Genomic DNA, 20,000 nt, shown 5'->3' with positions numbered 1-20,000 from the left:
AGTTATTGATCTTGGCCCATTTCTCAAAGTTGCTGCACGCTGATTCCATCCAGGCCACATCCTCCCCCAAGGGACCTGCTGGTCAGCCAGTCCTCCTGGGTTTGTTAATGGTGGTGCTACATGACCCCCCCCCCCCAGGGACGGGGGTGCCCTCCCAGGAAAAAGGAGTGGATGACCCCTACAGGTACTCCTCAGGGATTACGCAGCCCAGGATGGAGGCTGGGTATCCCTGAGGAGGAAGATCAGGTGGTCTGTGTCTGCAGAACCTGCTTTGTTGGAGGCTGGCATCCATCCTGAAGCTGGAACCTGCAGGAAATTGTATGGCTTTGCTTGTACCTCCCAGTCTGGGAAGTGCAAAGTCAGGGGTGGGGATTCTTCTCTGCACCCTGTCCATCCCCTAAATTGTGAGAGTCCAGAGGGCTGGATGAATCTGATTCACTCAACTGCCTAGGGCAGGGTCTGGCCAGGAGCAGGTGTCAGTAAGTGCTGGCTGCACAATGGATTTGCCAGGAAGGATGCCTGGCTTCTCCCCCTCCAGCGTGACCTCAAAAGCCAGAGGAACTGACTGGCCAGTGGTCATTGAACCAGCAGCTCAATGCAGAGGGGTAGGGGAAAGAGGCAGAGAATGTGGTTTTCTGGGTCTTTCAGCGTGGACATTGGGAGCCTGGCTCGGGAAGCGCAGAGGAGCAAGAGGGAGTGTGGGAGCCAGAGTGACAGGGCCCCTTTTCCCTTGCCTTTCCCTGGGGGTGAGTTGCATGGGTGGGGAAGGTGGATGGGGGAGAGCAGGCCTGACCAGGAGCAGGCAGCAAAGGGCAGCCTTGATTTCTTGATTTCTCATGTGACTCCAGGCAAGTCATTGAACCTGCTCTTCTGGAAAAATGGAATAGTCATTCCTATTCAGTTTGCTTTTCAGGGGGTTCTTGGGAGGAACAGATGAGAGGGTCCTAGAAAGGGCTCTGAAAGTGTTACAGGAGAATCAAGTCTAAATGTCTGTGCTCATACTGACGCCCTGCCGCGTGCCAAGCCACGGTCCAGGTGTGTGTGTGACCCTCTGGTGAGTGGGCCTGGCAGGCCGGGTGACCCCACTGTGTACGGAGGCATCACTAAGGCCTCTCATAGCCACCACAGAAGTTGCAACAGAGACTCCAAAGAGTTCCCCCAAACTGTGAAGCACGCTGGAGAAGCTGGGGGCAGAGGAAAGTCATCTGTTCACCTAGTTGAATAGAAGCAGTCCAAAACAAAATCCAAAATAAAAACTGCAATTTGTATTTGTTAAACATAATTTAAAACTAAAACGTAAAAAAAAATTTCTTCCTTCATTGCTGTAAGTCCAGATGGCAACTGGAGAGGACTGGGCCTTTGCTCTGGTGAGGGCTTGAAGAAGAACAAAAATCCCATGCGACCCTGGTCCTTCCTCTGTCCCTCTGGAACGCCCGCAGGTCACAGCCGGCCGCTGAGGCAGCAGAAAGAGAACTCAGCCTCGGGAAGGCGCCTCTCTGCCTCTTTGGGAAGCTGATGAGACGCCAGAGGTCACAGAGCGTCGGAGGCCTGGCTTAAAGCCACCAGCCAGGCCAAGATGAAACATCTGCTCAAGTCTCCCCAGGCACCTGGCTGGGGGCGGGGTGGGAGGAAGGAATGGGGAAGACTGATGCTCAACCACAAATTAGCACCCTGGGCCTTGGCCCTGAAATGGCCTCTGCTGGTAGAGGAGGGGGTGAGACTAAAAAGAAATAAATGACACACTTCAAGGGGGGAGGGTGGCAGGCCCGAGGATGCATCCTGTGTTGGACTTGAGCAGGGATGAGCCAGGGCAGGATGGCTTAAAAAACTCTTCGTCTGTGGCCAATGGTATCAAAATGCTAACGGCCAAAGGGACTGTGGGGGAGGGCCATTTGTTGGAGGGACTCCAATGGGGGTTCTGGCTGAGTATGGGTGGGCTCACCGGATGACCCTAGTTTTTTTGTGTAACCAGCACAGACCTGGAACTGGGATACCCAGGCTGCCCTCTACTGGTGATTTCTGGGAATGACCACAATGCAGCAGCACCTGACTTCCAGCTCCAAAGACAGAGGAGAGAACCAGCTCCCAGGAGGACCAGGAGTGGCTGCATCTCTGGCCAGGCCTCCCAGTGGGGTGGCCGGCAGCCTCCCCATCGATCTGAGTAGGTTCCTCCATCTCTGCCTGGCTGCAGATGGGCACAGGACAGTGAGGGCCTCCGGTGCTCACTTCAAAGGCATCGAGAAAAATTTGTTCCCCGACTTGCAGCGGATCTGCTCGGCACACACGCGCAGGAACATCTCAGAGTCTTCAAACTCATCCACAATTTCCTTAAACCAGGAGCCAGAGGAAGACAGTCACATTAAGGGGAGTCAGGGACCCAGAGGGCCCTGCAAACAAAGCCAACCTACCGACACCCTTCAGAGGTTAGACACTGCTCAGGGGAGGCCAGGGGCCACGCAGGCTCCAGGCTCTGCACTTGGGTATCTTGCCTAATTAACTCTGCAGTCTTGTGGGATCAGGCCTATCATCCCAGCTTTGCAGATAAGGAAATGGATGCTCAGAGCCCTGGGTCACAGAATCCAATAAAACCGAGACCAGAGCTCTTTGCCGCCTCCAGCACGATCAGGCCAAGAGCAGAGGTGGCTACTTGATGATGGCCCATGGCTTTGTCCCACCTGCACATGTTTTGTTTGGCTTGTGAAATGTTTTCTTAAAAAATACATGTTAGTTACCAACATTTGAAAACATGAAAATCTAGATTTCTGGCTTCTCTTGAAAAACAGAAGTGCTTGCAGTAATAGGTCCACATTCCTGCGAGGCAACTCCCCACTGTCTCCTCCTCCAGGGGTGAGGACCAGCTCCTCCGAGGGCACTGACAGGAAAGTGAAATATATCCCCAACTTATCACAGGAGGAGAAAGCCTGAGAGGGAGGACGTCCCTTATGCCTGGCACGTTTCATTTCCAACACCTGCCAGCCCCCTGGGGGCACCCAAGCCATTGACCTCTGGGCAAGGGGCTAGGACTTCAGGGGAGGCCTGCAGCATCCTTTCAGATCAGTGTTCTAGGGCAGGACTTCTCAAATTTTAATGTGCACTCAAATCCCTAGAGAGCTTGTTAAAGCCTGATTTCTTAGGTCTGGGCTGGGGCTAAGGAGCACATACTGCTAATAAGCTCCAGGTGATGTCGCTGCGGCTGCTCTGGGGCTGCACTCCAAGGAGTAAGGTAAGGAGTTGGGGTCACTGGCCACGTCAGTTATTTCCCAGGGATGTAGGTTTGCAGGCCTAAACCTCAGGGCCCTTCGGCTCCCCTCCCACCCCCCAACTTCTGTGGCCTCACTCCTGGGCTTCCAACACTGGGAATTCACCTGTAGTTCCTGCAGGCACTGCCCTTCCAGCTGGAGACGCGCATCACCCACACACCAGGCCAGACTGATGTGGAATGAGGGGTCCTGCAGAGGAACAGCAGGGAGGCAGGTGGTCACCTGGATGCCATGGCAGGTCCAGATCTCACAGCAGGCCTGTGACAGAGTTGTCAGGGTATCCATGCTGGACCCCTGGCCTGATCCACAGGAGACCCGATCCTCAGTGTTGATCCCAGGCATCCGCCACAGATAGATCCAGTAACTCAGGGTTGGTCCTTGGCTATGGACTGAACTGTGTCCCCCCTAAGTTCACAGGCTGATGCCTTAATGTGATGGTATTTGGAAGTGGGGCCTTTGGGAGAGAATTGGGTTTAGATGAGGTCATGAGGGTAGGGCCCTTGTGATGGGAGTAGCGCCCACACTAGAGTCAGGGGAGCTTGCTTCTCTCTTTCCATCATGTGAGGACACAGTGAGAAGATGGCTGGCTACAAGCCAGGAAGAGAGGCCTCACCAGAAACTGACCACGATGGCACCTTGGCCTTGGACGTCTAGGCTCCAGAACTGTGAGAAAATAAATTTCTATTGTTTCAGTCATCCAGCCTCTGGTATTTGGTTATGGCTGCCTGAGCTAAGACAGTCCTGTTCTCAGAGGCTCTCCTTCACATAGCTTAGAGAGTCATTAAATCTGGGCTGTGGAGGAGAACCCAGCCTTCAACTCTATCTTCTAATCTAAAACATTTCAATAGATGGCATACTTTTAAAGATGAAATGACCAAAAACCGAACTGTCTATGATAAAACCATAAATTATCTCCATTCAAATTCATATATATATATATATATCTCAGCATGATTTTAAAATAATATATCAAACAAAACCAACAATCTTTTAAAGCCTTGACATTCAAGTTGGAGTTCAAGTTCCCCTGGAGGGCATAGGGCAAGCAAGGCATGGGAAGGTATGCAAAGCTACAGCTCTACCTGGAGTGTCAATTTTACTAAAAGAAAGTATTGGGGGAAATTACTTAAAAAGTATCAGAATAAACTTGGATACACGATAGAGCAGAAGGCATAAATCTCATGGCATGCTGAAGATGTAACAGAAGATTTCTAAGGAATGTTGGACTTCAGGTGGGCTGCATCTGACTACAGCTCAGACCTCAACTCAACAGGGGTGTGTGTCCTCTGAGGACTGGCATTTGGGACACCTCCCGTGGGAATGTTCTGGAGGGCTCTTTGGTTTGCCTCTAACAAGGATATCTTGAAGGTTGGTTTTGTTCCCATAGAGATGGGTCAGTGGAGAAGACAAGACGGTGTTGATTACCTGGTAGAAAGTGGTGAGGTCAAACTCCTTCAAGACCCTGTCTACCTCTGAAACCAGGTCCAGGAACTGGGCGTGCCCAGAGGTGACCTCGAGCCCGACAAAGGTCCTGGGGAGGCAGAGGTGGAGACAACACGGGCATGAGACACAGCCACTGAGAACACAGACCATCCACACTGGGGAGGATGGGACAGACAGACAGCTGGGAGTTCAGCTCGCTTTCATGCTCTAGGAGCCAGCTCTTTCTTTTGGCTAGCCACACATCTCCCCTCCTTCCCCATGGCTGAAGAACCCTCATCTTCACCTGCCACATGCCACGGCTGAGGCTACAGAGCCCCAAGCTTCTGTGCCCAGGCTCCCAGCCATTGCTCTGCAGTCTGGACACTTTCCCCAGGGCCGGCCCTCTGGCACCGGCTCCCTCCTGTCAGCACTCTCATCTTTACATCCTCACCCTTGAACCCACATCCTCAGCCAGCCCCTACACCCCATTCTCGGTGAAGCTTCTGTTCCAATGATTTGTCTACCTCAACTGTCTCTAAGTGCTCCCGTCAAAGCTGCCAACCATCTCTGAACTTTCTCTGTTCTCTAAACTGTCAAGGGCCGCACAGCCCGGTCCCCCTCATCCTCTCCGTCTGCACGCCCCAGCAGGCGGGTCTCACTCAGCCCTGCTTCCAACATCACACAATCCGACGGCTCCCAAATTTCTATCTCCGCCTGGCACCCCTCCTGTATATCCAATTGTGTGTGTGACATTTCCACCTGGGGGTCTCATAGGCAGATTTTACCAGCTACAAAGCAGAACTTCTGATTTTCCTCCCATTGGTGTTTCCCATCATGGAAAATAGGGCTATTATTTACCCAGTGGTTCAAACTCCAACCCAGGAATCTACTTTGATTCTTCTCCTTACTTTGCACAGATCCAGCCTGTTGGTAATTCCAGTTGGTTCTACCTCCAGTGCATTGGGAATGTGTCTGCTTCTTGGCTCTTCCACTGCCATCTCCCTAAGCTAGGCCACCTGCTGGTGCCTCACCTGGATGGTGACATCTGTCTCCTCTGCTCTCCCTGCACCCAACCTCACTCCTTTACATCTCTTCTCTACCCTGTAGCCACAGACATCATCGAGCCAAACTGACATTAACAAACAAATTAGATCACATCTCGCCTCTGCTCAAATCCCTCCAATGGTTTCCACGACACTGAAAATCCAAACTCCTTACCCTGACCTTGAAGGCCCTGCATGGGCTAACCCCACCTGACTCATCTCTTGCTCTCCCCCGCGCTCCCCAGGTTCTGCTTCACTGGCCTCCTTAAACATGCCAACCTCCTTCCTCCCCAGAGTCACCTCGGTGGCTGTGTCCTCTGCTGGGAGGCTCCTGCAGGCAGCTCTTCCCAAGGCTGATCCCTTCTCATCCTCAGGTCGCTGGCAAGTGCACCTCCCTAGTGCCCACCTTGGCCATCCACTCCAGAGTAGCTATCGTGTCACACAGCAGTTTTTAACAATCTCATTCACTTGTTCATTGCCTGTCTCCCCTTGCAGAATGTAAGACTCCAAAGAGCAAGGATTGTGCCGACCCTTTCACTGCTGATCTGTCGTGTATAGCAAGTGCCTGGCACGAGGAGGTGCTTAACAAGTTCGTGCAGCAGTAGAATGAATGAATGAATGAATGAATGAATGAATGAATGAATGAATGAGCCCTCCTCTCAGAGGTGCTGAGAGCAGAAGGCAGCTCAGGGAGTGGATCCGACAGGAAGGCTTGCTTTGAAGCCTTGATTGTAACAATTTCGTCTCACGTTCATCTCATATTTTAATGCTTTGACAAAATTTGTTTGGTTCATCTGAGCCTCACAAGTGCCCGATGATGGCGGCGTCAGGGCAGGCACGTGACCACTTGGAAATGGAAGGTCACAGAGGTCGAAGGTATGAGCTCAGCATTAAATTGGAGACAGAGCTGGGCAGGGACCCAGGTTTTCTTTCATTCTCAGGCTTTTTCCACTAAACAAAGATGTTCTCTACCTCTGCTCCTCCTCCCGCGCTCCCTGCGTTATTTTTCTTAATGAAAGGTTCAGAGTTGGAAACAGCTGCCTTTGTAGTCATAGAGCTGGTTAAGACACAAACAAGAGAAAAACTGGGACAGACAAGGCCCCCTCGAGTCTTTATTCTAAAGAATCCTCTTCCAGAAACAACTGGGGGCAGAGCGGGGAGACCCACCTGGTTTTCTCTTGATTGGTGTAAATCTTTATCCGGTCAGCAGTAAAGCAGAATCTGAAATTCAGAAGAAGAAAGACCACATTTCAGAAAGAAGAATAAGAAAAAAAAATTAGAGAAAATCGTTTGTATTAAAAAAGAGCACTTTGAAAGAAAAAAAAGAGTACTTTGAAAACATAGTTAACTCATTTCACAGTATTGTCACCCTATTTTTACAGGTGGTAAATTGAACTCTAAAATATTAGACCTGGGACAAGACCTTAAATAATCACCCAGTCCAGGTCACACAGAGCTTCACTCAGATGCTAGAAAAATTTTTACTTTATTAAGAGCAGTTTATTCCAATAAGCAATTTGAGACTATCTCAGCTTTACTGATAAGAAATGAGAAAGTCTGGTTCATCAGGTGGGTGATAATAGGTCATTTAAGGGCCAATTTGTTCTTTGCAGGTTAAGACAATTCCGACCCAGTCTAAGCAACAAGAACCTTTCTGTGTGCCTGGGCTGCGCTGAGGGCCTGCACATGTCAGCTGGGGACCCTCCTACGACCCTGAAGCAGGCACCATAATGACCCCCATGTTACTGACGTGGAAACAAGCTTGGTGAGTCACAATCTGAACTTCAATCTGCCTGATTCCAGAGCCCTTGCTCTCACCTATGATGCTTTGGTGAAAGGGCCTTTGTTGGTGTGAAACTGGGGCAACCACCCACCCACTCTCCCCTCAGATCAGCCACACAGGGCTGTCAGGCTCAGCCAGGTGAGTGCTCTGACTCTGGCTGGTCCCGCTTGTGTTCTCTCCGACACCAGGAGATCTCAGAGGGACAGGCTGGCTTCCTGCCCTTCCCGGACCAGCTTGCAAATCCCATTACAGGAAATGCTCACTTTACAGGCTCCAGGCCAAGGTCTCACCCCAACCTGAGGGAATGCCTGCCCACCCTCCCCCAACCCTGCACTTGCCGGGTAGAATTTCACAACCTATCCAAGGGCGCAAAGTCAGTCAACTTTTGGCTTCCCTATTGGCCTTCAGTCTCTTAGTGCATCCCTCCGGAAAACGTAAGGGGTGACAGGACCAGCAGAAGCGTAAGCACAGAGTGCCTGACAAACGTCCTGGAGTGGACATGGGGTGTCTGTGCCCAACTGTGACGGTATTTCTTTGTGTGACTTGACTGGAGTAAGGGATGCCCGGACAGCTGGTAAAACATTGTTTCTGGGGTGTCTGTGAGGGTGTTTTGGGAAAGATTAGCAATTAAATTGGTGAGCTGAGTAGAGCAAATGGCCCTCCCGAACAGTGGGTGCGTGTCATCCAACATGCTCCAGAACAGAACAGAAATGCAGAGGAAGGACAAACGCAGGCTCTCCCTGCTTGAGCCAAGATGCCCGCCTTCTCCTGCCCTTGGACACCGGCATTCCTGATTCTTAGGCTTTCAGGCTCCTTTGGGTCTTACACCCTCAGCTCCTCCCCACCCCCTCCCTGGTTCTCAGGCCCTTGGACTCACGCTGATTTACACCCCTGGCTTTCCTGGTTCCCCAGCTTGCTGAGGAAGCTCACTGTGGGACCCGATCTTCCGAACTGCGCGAGCCATTCCTACAATAAATTTCCTCCTATCTCTGTATCTCTCTATCCTATTGGTTCAAAGTCTCTGGAGAACCCTCATATAGATTTTGGTACTTAGACTGGTTTTAGAGGTTCAGAATTTTAAGGATGAGTTTTCTGAATTAGTTCTGGCATTTCTGGAATTCACTCTCTAATCTGATTAGATTCAAAGACACTAACGACTCTCTATCTCCAGTAGAAAAGAGAGCACTGATAGTCCAGGCATGAACTGTTTATAGAGATGTGAAAATACACTCATGGGATATTCCTCATCAACCACTGATTAGAAGCAGGGAGCTAAGTGACCCTAAATGGTACTTTCACGCATTTTTGGAAAACTAAGGAATATAATAACATTGATTGATTGCTCCTAATGTTACTGGACAAAGTAGTGAAATAAAAAGACAGGCTCAGGAAACTGAATTCCCAACTCCAGCATAAAGGACCTAAGGGCCTCCATGTGTGCCCTAAAGGAGGCCCTTCTCTCTTGTCGCTACAGGGCTGAAATCGCTGAAAATCAAACTCAGGACCTTATTCTCCCATTGGCTGAATTACAGCACAAGTTGAACCCCTTGGCCATGCAGGATGTCCCAGTTAAACTGGGGGCACTGACTGGGAAAGAGTGGGATCCTGTGAGCTGGGAGACCCCGATGAAGTGAGGGGCATAGTGCCCTTAAATTCCGATGAGTCTTCTCTGCCAATGGAAGGGTCCTCCTCACCTAGAGTGTCAGGGATCTTCCCTTCCACCTGAGGGGGTTAACCCTGCCTTGCCCAACGAAGCGGTAACGGTCTCCCCTGAGGGCAGATGCCAAGAAAATGTTGTCTCCTCAGGACCCACCCCATCACCCACCCCATCTCGCTTCTAGATCTGTAATGAGACTCAAGTCACAGCAAACCCCTAAATTAGGTGAGGTACTGTGTGTGACCCACCAGTGTGCTACACTCCAGAACTACTTGAGTTTTCTAATTTATACAGCAGAAATCCAGGCACCATGTGTGGGAGTGGATTTTAAAGGTGTGGGGTGATGGTAGAAGGATCATTAAGTTGGACCAGGCTGAACTGATATGCGCTCACTAAGCAGAGATTCAGCATGTAATGGTGCAGCTTGGGGAGTTAGAAAGGGATCTGTTTTTTGGGTTTGACAGCTGAAGCGTGGACCAAAAGGTGGCCCACAGTGAGTGAACTAGAAATACCTGGCCCGCAAGGGGGGCGTAGTTACCAAAATGGACAGCAGAGGCAAAGCAGCAATCAGAATAGTCTGACTCGTGCAGACCTACGGCATTGGCTAGCTGATCATGGTGTTCCCACAAGTGAAACGGATAAGGAGCTTACTAAATTCTTCCTTCATCTGAATAAGCAGAGGAGTTTTAGGCAAAGTGCACCAAAGTCTAACTTGAATTATAAAGACAGAGTCCTGGACCCTCAATTCCTAGGCTTGAGCCAATTCCCAGACCCAGAGCCCCTTAAATGAAGGGGAGGCTGGTTCCCCTTGAGGAAGGACCCTGGTCCACTACTACAAATTTATATTGTTAATCTTCCTCCCAGCCTTCCCCAAAGGGACCTACGGCATTTTACCAGGGTAACTGTGCATTGGGGAAAAGGAAATAACCAGCCCTCCCAGAACTACTGGACACTGGCTCTGAACTGACACTAATTCCAGGAGACCCAAAATGTCACTGTGGTCCCTCACTCAGAGTAGTGGAGGTCAGGTAATCAATGGAGTTGTAGCTCAGGTCATCTCACAGTGGTTCCCCAAGCCCATCCTGTGGTTATGACTGTAGTTCCAGAATGTATAATTGGAACAGACATACTCAGCCACTGGCAGAATCCCCAGACTGATTCTCTCTCCTGTGGAGTGAGGGCTATTACGGTGGGAAAGGCCAAGTGAAGCTGTTAGGGCTGCCTCTACCCAGGAAAATGGTCAATCAAAAGCAATATCACATCCCTGGAGAGACTGCAGAGCTCAGGGCCACCATCGAGGACCTGAAAGGTGCAGGGCTGGTAATTCCCACGTCTCCATTCAACTCTCATTCTGTCTGCACAGAAGATAGATGGATCTTGGAGAATGGTAGTGGATGGTCATAAGCTTAACCAGGTAGTGACTTCAACTGCAGCTGCTGTTCCAGATGTGGTTTCATTGCTTAAGCAAACTAACACCTCCCTGGTTCCTAGTATGCAGCTACTGACCTGGCAAATACATTTTCCTCCATCGCTGTCCATAAGGCCCAGAAGCCATTTATGCTCAGGCCAGCGATGCACCTTCGCTGTCCTACCTCTGGGCTCTGTCATCTCTCCAGCCCTATGTCCTAATTTTTTTGGAGAGTCTGATCACCTTCCCCCTCCATGAGATATCACACTGGTTCATTATTGGTGACATTATGCTGACTGGACCTAATGAGCAGAGAGAGGCAACTACTCTAGACTTATTGCTAAGACATTTGTGTGTCAGAGGGTGGGAAATACATCCAACTAAAGGGGCCTTCTACCTCAGTGAAATGTCCAGGGGTTCAATGGTGTGGGGCGTGCTGAGATATCCCCTTTAAGATGAAGGATGAAGTATTTTTAAAATAAGGTATGTATATTATTTTTAAAAAATATAATGCTATTGCATGGGTAATAGACTACAGTAGGGTAAACATAACTTTTACATGCATCAGGAAACCCCAAAATTCGTATGACTCATTTAATTTTATTCTGGAACAGAACCCACAATATCTGTATATGCTCTGAATCAGCACCCACTTATGGTGCTGTATCTCCTGTAGTCAGGATTCATGGGTCCAGGAATCAAGGGGTAGAGATGGCACTGGTACCACTCACAATTACCTTACTGATCCATTAGCAAAACTTTTGCTTCCTGTTCCCACATCTTCATGCTCTGATAGCCCAGAGGTGTTAGTTCCAGAGGGAGGAACGCTTCCACCAGGAGACAGAGTGGTTCTGTTGAACTGGAAATTAAGACTTGCCACCTTGCCACTTTAAGCAGCTTGTATCTTTGAATCAGTAGGCAAAAGAGCTGCAGTGTTGGCCGGGGTCCCTGGTCCTGACTACCAAGAGGAAACTGGACTACTACTCCACAATGGAGATAAAGAAGAGGAGGGATGTCTGGACAATAGGAGATCCGTTATGGCATCTCTTAGCATTACCACGCCTGGTGACTTAAGGTCAGTGGAAAACTACAACAACCCTACCCAGGCAGGATTGGTAATGGCCCAGACCCTTCAGGAATGAAGGTTTGGGTCACTCCCCCAGGTAAAGAACCACAACCATCTAAAGTGCTTGCTGAAGGCACAGGGAATACAGAGCTAAGTAGCAGAAGAAGGTAGTTGTAAATACCAGCCACGACCATGTGACCAATTACAGAAATGAGGACTAGAATCGTCGTGAGTATTCCCTCCTTATTTTGTTCTGAGTACATCCCTGAGTAAATATACAGGCATACCTCAGGAGTACTGCAGGTTTGGATCCAGAACATCACAATAAAGTGAACACTGCAATAAAGGGAGTCACATGGAATTTTTACTTCCAAGTGCATATAAAAGATATGTTGGCACTACACCGTAGTCTCATAAGTGTGCAATGCCATTATGTTTTAAAAAACAATGTGCATACCTTACTTTAAAAATATTTTATTGCTAAAAAAGGCTAACCATCATTTGAGCCTTCAGTGAGTTGTAATCTCTTTGCTGGTGGAGGGTCTAGCCTCGCTGCTTATGGCCGCTGACTGATCAGGGTGGTGCTTGCTGACGGTTGGGGTGGTGGTGGTAATCTCTTAAAATACGACAACAATAAGGCAAAGGATGAAGTCTGAAGAATTGATTGACTCTTCCTTTCATGAACAATTTCTCTGCAGCATGTAATGCAATGCTGCTTGATAGCATTTTACACACAGAACTTCTTTCAAAATTGGAGTCAATCCTCTCAAACCCTGCCGCTGCTTTATCAACTGAGTTTACGTTATACTCTAAATGAATGCTGTCATTTCAACAATCTTCATGGCATCTTCACCAGAAGTACATTCCATCTCAAGAAACTACTTTCTTTGCTCATCCATGAGAAGCAACTCCTCATGCATTAAAGTTTGATCATGAGATTGCAGCAAGTCAGTCGCATATTCAGGTTCCACTTCTAATTCTCGCTCTCTTGCTATTTCAGCCACATCTGCCCACTGAAGTCTTGAGCCCTTCAAAGTCATCCATGAGTATTGGAATCAACTTCTTCCAAATTCCTGTGAATGTTGATATTTTGACTTCTTCCCATGAATCACAAATGTTCTTAATGGCATCTAGAATGGTGAATCCTTTCCAGAAGGTTTTCAGTTTACTTTGCCCAGATCCATCAGAGGAATCACTATCTATGGCAGCTATAGCCTTATGAAATGTATTTCTTAAATAATAAGACTTGAAAGTCGAAATTACTTCTTGGTCCATGGGCTGCAGAGTGGACGCTGTGTCAGCAAGCATGAAAACAACACTGATCTTATTGTCCATCTCCATCATAGCTCTTGGGTGACCAGTTGCATTGTCAGTGAGCACTATTATTCTGAAAGGAATCTTTTCTGAGCAGTAGGTCTCAACAGTGGGCTTACAATAGTCAGCAAACCATGCTGTCAACAGATGTGCTGTCATTTAGGCTTTGTTGTTCCATTTATAGAGCACAGGCAGAGTAGATTTAGCATAATTCTTAAGAGCCCTAGGGTTTTTGAAATGGAAAATGAACATTGGCTTCAACTTAAAGTCACCAACTGTATTGTATTAGCCCCTAATGAGTCAGCCTGCCCTTTGAAGCCAGGCATTGACTTCTCCTCTCTAGCTATGAAAGGCCCAGATGGCATCTTCCTCCAACAGAAGGCTGGTTCATCTACGTTGAAAATCTGTTGTTTAGTGTAGCCACCTTTCTTAATGATCTCAGCTAGATCTTCTGGATGGTTTGCTGCAGCTTCTACATCAGCACTTGCAACTGCACCTTGCAACTTTTGTTATAGAGATGACTTCTTTCCTTAAACCTCATGAACCAACCTCTACCAGCTTCAAACTTTTCTTCTGTAGCTTCCTCATCTTTCTCAGCCTTCACAGAATTGAAGAGTTAGGGCCTTGCTCTGAATTAGGCTTTAAGGGAATGCTGCGGTTGGTTTGATCTTCTATCCAGACCACTAAAACTTTCTCCCTATCAGAAGTAGGCTGTTTTGCTTTCTTATCAGTCCTGTGTTCACTGGAGTAGCACTTAATTTCCTTCAAGAACTTTTCCTTTGCATTCACAACATAGCTAACTGGCACAGGAGGCTTAGCTTTCAGCCTGCCTTGGCTTTCAACATGCCTTCCTCACTAAGCTTAATCATTTTGGCTTTTGATTTAAAGACTTTTCTTTCACTTGAACCCTTGGAGGCCATGTAGGGTTATTAACTGCAATACTGCTGTATCTCGGGGGAAAAGGGTGGCCCAAGGGGAGGGAAAGAGATGGGGGGAATGGTCGGTCAGTGAGGCCATCAGAACATACACATTTATCAATTAAGCTTGTGGTCTTACATGGGTGTGATTCCTGGCACCCCAAAATAATTACAATAGTAACACAAAGAACTGATCACAGATCACTACAACAAATAAGATAATGAAAAAGTTTGAAATATTGCAAGAATTACCAAAATGTGACACAGACATGAAGTGAGCAATGGTGCTGATAGACTTGCTTGACACAGGGATGCCACAAACCTTCAATTTGTAAAAAAGGCAGCATCTGTGAAGTGCAATAAAACAAGGTCTCCTGTACATATATTTAGCAAATACCTTGTTTGCTTCTCTTATTCCCTTATCAGGTAACATATGATGTACAGACTCCACATTAGTATTTAAGTCTTATTAATTTTACATCATAGTATTCAAGTTATGGGCTATCAGAAGAGTAACAGCATCACTCAAGAACTTTACCTCCTCTTCTGGGGAAGGGATTAGTGTATCTGCAGATGTGCACTGAATATTATATCATGTTAGGCAGAATTATGACCTTGTTGGGTCTTAATTAGAGATTCAGCATGTTTAAGGAGATGCATACAAGTGTCAAGTTGACAAGAGATGGACTTGTGATGGTTACTTTTATGTGTCAACTTGACTGGGCTAAGCGATGCCCAGACAGTGGGTAAAACATTATCTTTGGGTTTGTCTGTGAGGGTGTTTCTGGAAAGACTGGCGTTTGGATTGGCAAACTGAGAAAGGCAAATGGCCCTCCCCAATGTGGGTGGGTGGGTGTCATGCCATCTGTCGAGAGCCGGAATAGATCAAAATGGCAGGGGAAGGACAAACTCCCCTTCTCTGCTTGAGCTGAGACATCTGTCTCTGCCTTCCAACACTGGCACTCCTGGTTCTCAGGCTCTTGGGCTCATATCAGGACTTAGGCTGTCAGCCCCTGATTTTCAGGGCTTTGGAATCGAACTGAATTAGACCACGGGCTTTCCTGGTTCTCTCCTTGCAGATGGCAGATAGTGGTCTTCTTCACCTCCATAACCATGTAAGCCAATTCTTACATCTCTCGTGTGTAACTATATACATCCTATTGGTTCTGTTTTTCTGGAGAACTCTGACTAATACACCAACCACCACCCCTTCTCCTGGTGATCCTGTGTTGGAGAACTGCTCTCCCATTTTGTGCTGGTAGAGTGGTCAACCCCATCTCCCCGAGGAAGGGGTGTGTACCTGACCCAGGCCTGGCCGATCAGAGCATTCCTGCAGTCATGGCAATCGAATCAGAGGTGCGCTACCCACTCTTGGTCATCTTAGGCTCAACCAGTCAAGCTCAAAGAGGCCACCGGGCCCAGCTTCCTTCAGGACACGGGCTAGGAAACACTGCACCAGCAGGGCAGCACCAGGGAGGGCCATCCCAGTGGTCCAGGTGCTGTTCCCTGGTCCCTAAGTGAGCAGAAGAACAAGCTACATCTATGCATCCCAGGGACCAATGTGATGGCCCTTTGGCAAAGTTTCCAGACGTCCCAGCGAGGGACTTGCCCAGGGAAAGAACCACCGCATGTAGGGAAGCCCACCAGGGACTTGGTTCACTCACAGCCTTCCTAGCCCAGACACGGTGTGCACTAATAAGCCATTTTTACCGTAAGTGACCTGGCCCATGAACATAGCTGGTATTCCACCTTTATCTAGGGAACAGAGCTAGAGGCAGGGTAACTGAAGCATTCACAGGTAGAAGGGGGGAAAGGGTTTGTTAACTCTGCTTATGAAGGGAGAGCTCTGTGCCATATGATGACATATGAAGCCAGGGACACCTCTGAACTTTTTAGTTACATCGACCTATAAATCCCCCCGCCCCCCCCATTTAACCCACTTTTGGTTGGATTTCTGGTTGGATTTCAGCCTGGATGAAAAGTGTCCTGACTAATATACATATGACTCAATAAAAAGGGGGGTGGGGGCTGGATTAGGTGGAGAGATGAGTTTTAGTCCTGATTCTCTGACTAAATGAATTGGAGCCAATCTTTTTGTCTCTAGCCCTGAGAAGGGGTTAAAGGAGGGAGCCAGTTCTCCAGTTGGGCAGAGCATTTGTATGAAATTCCTGGGCCCAAGGCCTCCTGCAGTGTGAGGGTGGGGCTTTGGCTAGAAGACTTCTATCTTTGTCTCTCTTACACATCTACAAAACACATCAGGGATTTGTGTAATGCCTTATTTCAAGAAAGGATTCTGCAGATAAAATCAGGGTGAGAAAACCACCGCCTGGATGGCTTCTTAGGCTCCTTCTGGAACCAGCATTCAGGGAATCCAGAGGATGATATCTGGGTTCCCTCTCCTGCTCAGTCCTTCAACAAACATCTATTTGATGCCTACAGTGAGCTGGAAGAATGATGTAGGGTGATTCAGAGAGAAGCTGCACTCCTGGGCCAGCAGGAACTTGGGCTCCAGAGAGGGAGATGGGACACGGGGATGACTGGATGTGAGGGTGAGTGGAAAGAGCACTGGGGTGTAAACAGCCATGGGATGGCAGGATCCCCGGGACTGAGGAATTCTGGGGGAGAGCCTCAGTACAAGAGCAGGGCTCTGATCTGGCCAAGTCTAGGAGGAAAGGTATTGCTGGAAGGAAGAAGATGTATGAAATAGTTAAGGGGAAAAAAGCCGAGGCTGGCAGACAAAACCAGTAGCAGTGTTGAGTTCTGATCCTTCGCCAGGTGCCACATTGAGGGCACACGTGACCGCAATCATTCTCGCAAGTCCGCTCTGAGGCAGCCACCACCTTCCCCTGACCTGCACACAGACAAGACTCAGAGGCATGCCCAAGGATGCACAGGATGAAGTGCACGACAGGCAGCCCCAGGAGATGCTGGTGTGCTCATGTTTAGGCTCAGCCTGCTTGAAGGGGTAATGCCCCCCACAGGCCCACCCCCACAGGCACTCAGAATAGGAAGGGGAGCCTTGGAGGGCAGGGAAGGGAGAGGCAGAGGCACGCACCAGGCACTCACCTCTGGAAGGAGGCCACACGGTCTTTCAGAGCCTGCATGAAGGGGAAGATCCAGTGATGGCGCAGAACCACGCTCTGGGACAGACTGAGGTGGAACGCCTCCATCCTTACCAACCGGGGGACGTAGGTCCGGGCGCGTGGCAGCAACACATCAAGCAGGTCCAAGAACTCCTCCCCAGCTTCATCTGGAGGGGAAAAGTGGGGAGGGTGGCCCATTCTCTTAGCCAGGGCGGCACGGCTGGATGAGAAAGGCCTTTGTTACTCTGAGTTTTAGGAGAAAGTTACTTTGACAGCAGTCTATGTCAATGGATTCTAATAATATTTTAATATGTATTATGGTTATAGAAGTCACATGCGCTTACACTGCAAAATTATGTGTTATAAAACGTACACTCTTAAGAACAAATTTAAAAAGATAAGATAAAAAGAAATATACTAAAAAGTTTTAATATTTTTCTTTCCAATGGATCATCTTGATCTCCCCTATAGTGCACATACAGCCCACTTTCAAGACCACTGCCCTAAGGATAAAGATTATCAGACTTGATACCTAGTTCCCCAGCCTTTTCTCAGTGCAAGCACTGATGTATATATTTTATTTGTTAAAAAAGATGAGAACATACCATTCAAACTGTTCTTCCACTGGCTTTCTTCATATAACACTATGTGTTGGACCGCCTTCCTCTCATTACATAAGTTCAGCTCATGATTACAACTCCACAGTAATCCATAATCAGAAACAGTGCATTTCTTTCATCAGACATTTATGAGACATCTAGAATCTCCTGATAAGACACTTAGAATGCTCCTAATTATTCATAAAGACAAAGAACTCAACAAGGACCACTGTAGTATGTTTGCAGATTTTTAATTTTTTAGCAAACATGACTGGAGCTGCATGGCTAATAGTCTGCTCACACCTAATGAGTTACTCAATTTGTCCAAATGCCCCATGGAGTAGGTAGTATAGAGAATCATTCCCATTTTGTGGATAGGGAAGTGGAGGTTTCAAGAGCTTAGCTGATATAACACAAAGTGATAAGAGCTACCATGTCCTCTGTGGTGCTAAGAACTTGACACAGATACTTCGATTTAATCATCACAAAAGTCCTAGAGGATAGGTATTACTACTCTCCCCATTTTAGAGATGAGGAAACTGAGGGTCTGAGAAGTCCAGTAACTTAGAAAAGGTCACTCAGAGTAGTGGGTAGTGGAGTGAGGTCTGACTCTGAAGCCTGGGCATTTTCTGCCTGCCACTCACTCATTAGGAATGGAGTGGGACTTGAACTCAGCACAGCTACAGCCCTTTTAGAAATAAAGTACCAGCTACAGCCCTAGATCTTCCCCTGGTTACCTCCTCATAAGCAGGAAGAATAGCATACACAGGGTTAGTAAAAAATATTTCAGCAATGAATTCAAAACTGAAACCAAGTTAACAGAAAAATTCTTCAATTCTTTTTTTAAATTAAAAAACATTTTGTGGGGGAGGCAATCAGGTTTATTTAATTAATTTATTTGTTTTATTTTAATGGAGGTACTGGGGATTGAACCCAGGACCTTGTGCATGCTAAGCATGTGCTCTACCACTGAGCTATACCATCCCTCCCTTTTTTTTAATTAAAAAAATTTTTTTTTCTTCAATTCTTGAAACCTGTTCTCTCCCTGTTTAGTTAATCTCTTTCCCACTATCAATGTCACAGGTTTCTTGGCTTCTTCCTCCTGGTTGGGGCCAGCTTCCTCCCATCAAGGGGTACATATCAGTCTCAGCCACACACCTCTCATGCATTACTCACACTGTAGGTAGACGTGGGTGGCCCAGTTGCCCCGCTCATGGGGAAACGTGCGCACCCGGCCCCCATGTTTTGCACTGTCATCCGCCGGCCCCTCCTCGGTGCCCGGGAACATGAGCAGCACACTGTCGGGTACTGGCAGCCTCTGGCTGGGAACAGGGCTCTGGCCACTGCAAGAAAAAAGGAAAAATAAGCACATTATAGCCCCCTGGCATTCTCTACCTCTACACACAATGCAAGTTGTAACTGCTTGTACAGGGTGACTCTGTGTACAGGGTTTCTCTCCAGGTGCTATAAGCAGCTTAGAGGTAACCAAAAAGCTCTTTCCCATCACTGTTTCATCAGGGTCTCCCAACAACTCCAGAAGGCAGATCTTGGTGCAGAACATGGTCCCCATGGGAAACAACTGGGCAGGTAGCAACATGTGGTTCAGAGGTCACATATCCTAACTGGACAAGCCTGAGCTGGAGACAAGGCTAGTTCTGTGGTTTTGGGCAAGTCATGTGCCCTCTGTGGGCCTCAGTTTCCTCATCTGTAAAGTGTATTTCTATCTGATAGGGCTATTGTGAGATGAACCGAGTCACAGCTTGCACTCAGCAAGCACCAGGTCTGGCAATTAGAAACTGAAGCTCCACAAAGTGGGAGATTTCAATGGTTTTGCTCAGTGCTGAGTCCCCAGTCCCGAGTCTGGAGCAGAGACTGCTCAATGAATATCTACTGCATGAATGAAAACACTCTCTAAAGGAGGAAACAGATCTAGGGTGGTCCAGCAGTGCTCGCCAGAAGACAGAGTGAGCCAGTGGAGGAAGCTGGACCCGAAGCCACGTTTCCTGCTTCCTAACCTTGGAAGAGCCAGGTCGGGGCACTCTGGGACTTTTGTCCAGGGCTGTCCTCTGGATCCTCCTTTCCACCGGTGCCCCTTTTCCTTACCTCGCGAGCAGCCCCGCACCCTCCCCAACCCATCCCGAAGGTTGGGTCCAGTCCAGGTCTCAAGCGTCCCCAGAAAGACTTCCTAGCTCCTCACCCATTGCTGCCTTCAGCCCCTTGCCGGGCCAGGATCCCGGCCTCAGCCTCATCCTCGGAGCCGCTGCTGCTGTAGCCCACCAGGGGCGCCGCGCTCATGGGGCCCCCTCCACTACAACACGGACGGTCAGCCAGCAATCAGCACCTCACCCGGAATTCCGCTGCGCCGGAAGTGCACTCCCGGGGGCGGGGCCCGGGTTAGCACCGCCTCGGGGCGGAGTCGGGGGCGGGGCCGGCAGGACGGTAGCAAAG

General features: G+C 48.5%; 2 protein-coding genes across 4 annotated transcripts in view; one reads left to right on the top strand and one right to left on the bottom strand.

The window, feature by feature from the left end:
- Positions 1-1,243: 1,243 nt before the first annotated feature.
- Positions 1,244-19,949, bottom strand: USB1 (U6 snRNA biogenesis phosphodiesterase 1). 3 transcript variants are annotated; one of them, XM_032486427.1, is made up of 8 exons: positions 19,750-19,949; positions 18,729-18,895; positions 16,937-17,120; positions 6,893-6,946; positions 4,686-4,791; positions 3,366-3,449; positions 2,227-2,327; positions 1,244-1,611 (listed from the first exon to the last, which is right to left on the bottom strand). In XM_032486427.1, exons 1-8 carry the CDS (start codon positions 19,845-19,847, stop codon positions 1,590-1,592), a joined length of 816 nt encoding a protein of 271 aa, XP_032342318.1. In that variant the 5' UTR covers positions 19,848-19,949; the 3' UTR covers positions 1,244-1,589. The 3 variants fall into 3 exon arrangements, with proteins under 3 accessions (XP_032342318.1, XP_014410579.1, XP_014410580.1); XM_014555093.2 differs by having other exon boundaries at positions 1,244-1,453; positions 19,750-19,948; XM_014555094.2 differs by having other exon boundaries at positions 1,244-2,327; positions 19,750-19,942.
- LOC102517361 (cyclic nucleotide gated channel subunit beta 1) overlaps positions 7,403-20,000 on the top strand; it is a 62,310-nt gene continuing 49,712 nt past the window's right edge. Inside the window, exon 1 of the mRNA XM_032486422.1 lies at positions 7,403-7,490. The gene's annotated coding sequence lies outside the window, so the exon portion shown is untranslated. The remainder of the gene's footprint in view (positions 7,491-20,000) is intronic.

Source organism: Camelus ferus, chromosome 9 (assembly GCF_009834535.1).
Source record: "Camelus ferus isolate YT-003-E chromosome 9, BCGSAC_Cfer_1.0, whole genome shotgun sequence".
In the NCBI taxonomy this organism is placed as follows: domain Eukaryota; kingdom Metazoa; phylum Chordata; class Mammalia; order Artiodactyla; family Camelidae; genus Camelus; species Camelus ferus.
The sequence above is the reverse complement of the archived record's forward strand: the minus strand, read 5'-3'. Positions and strand labels throughout refer to the sequence as shown.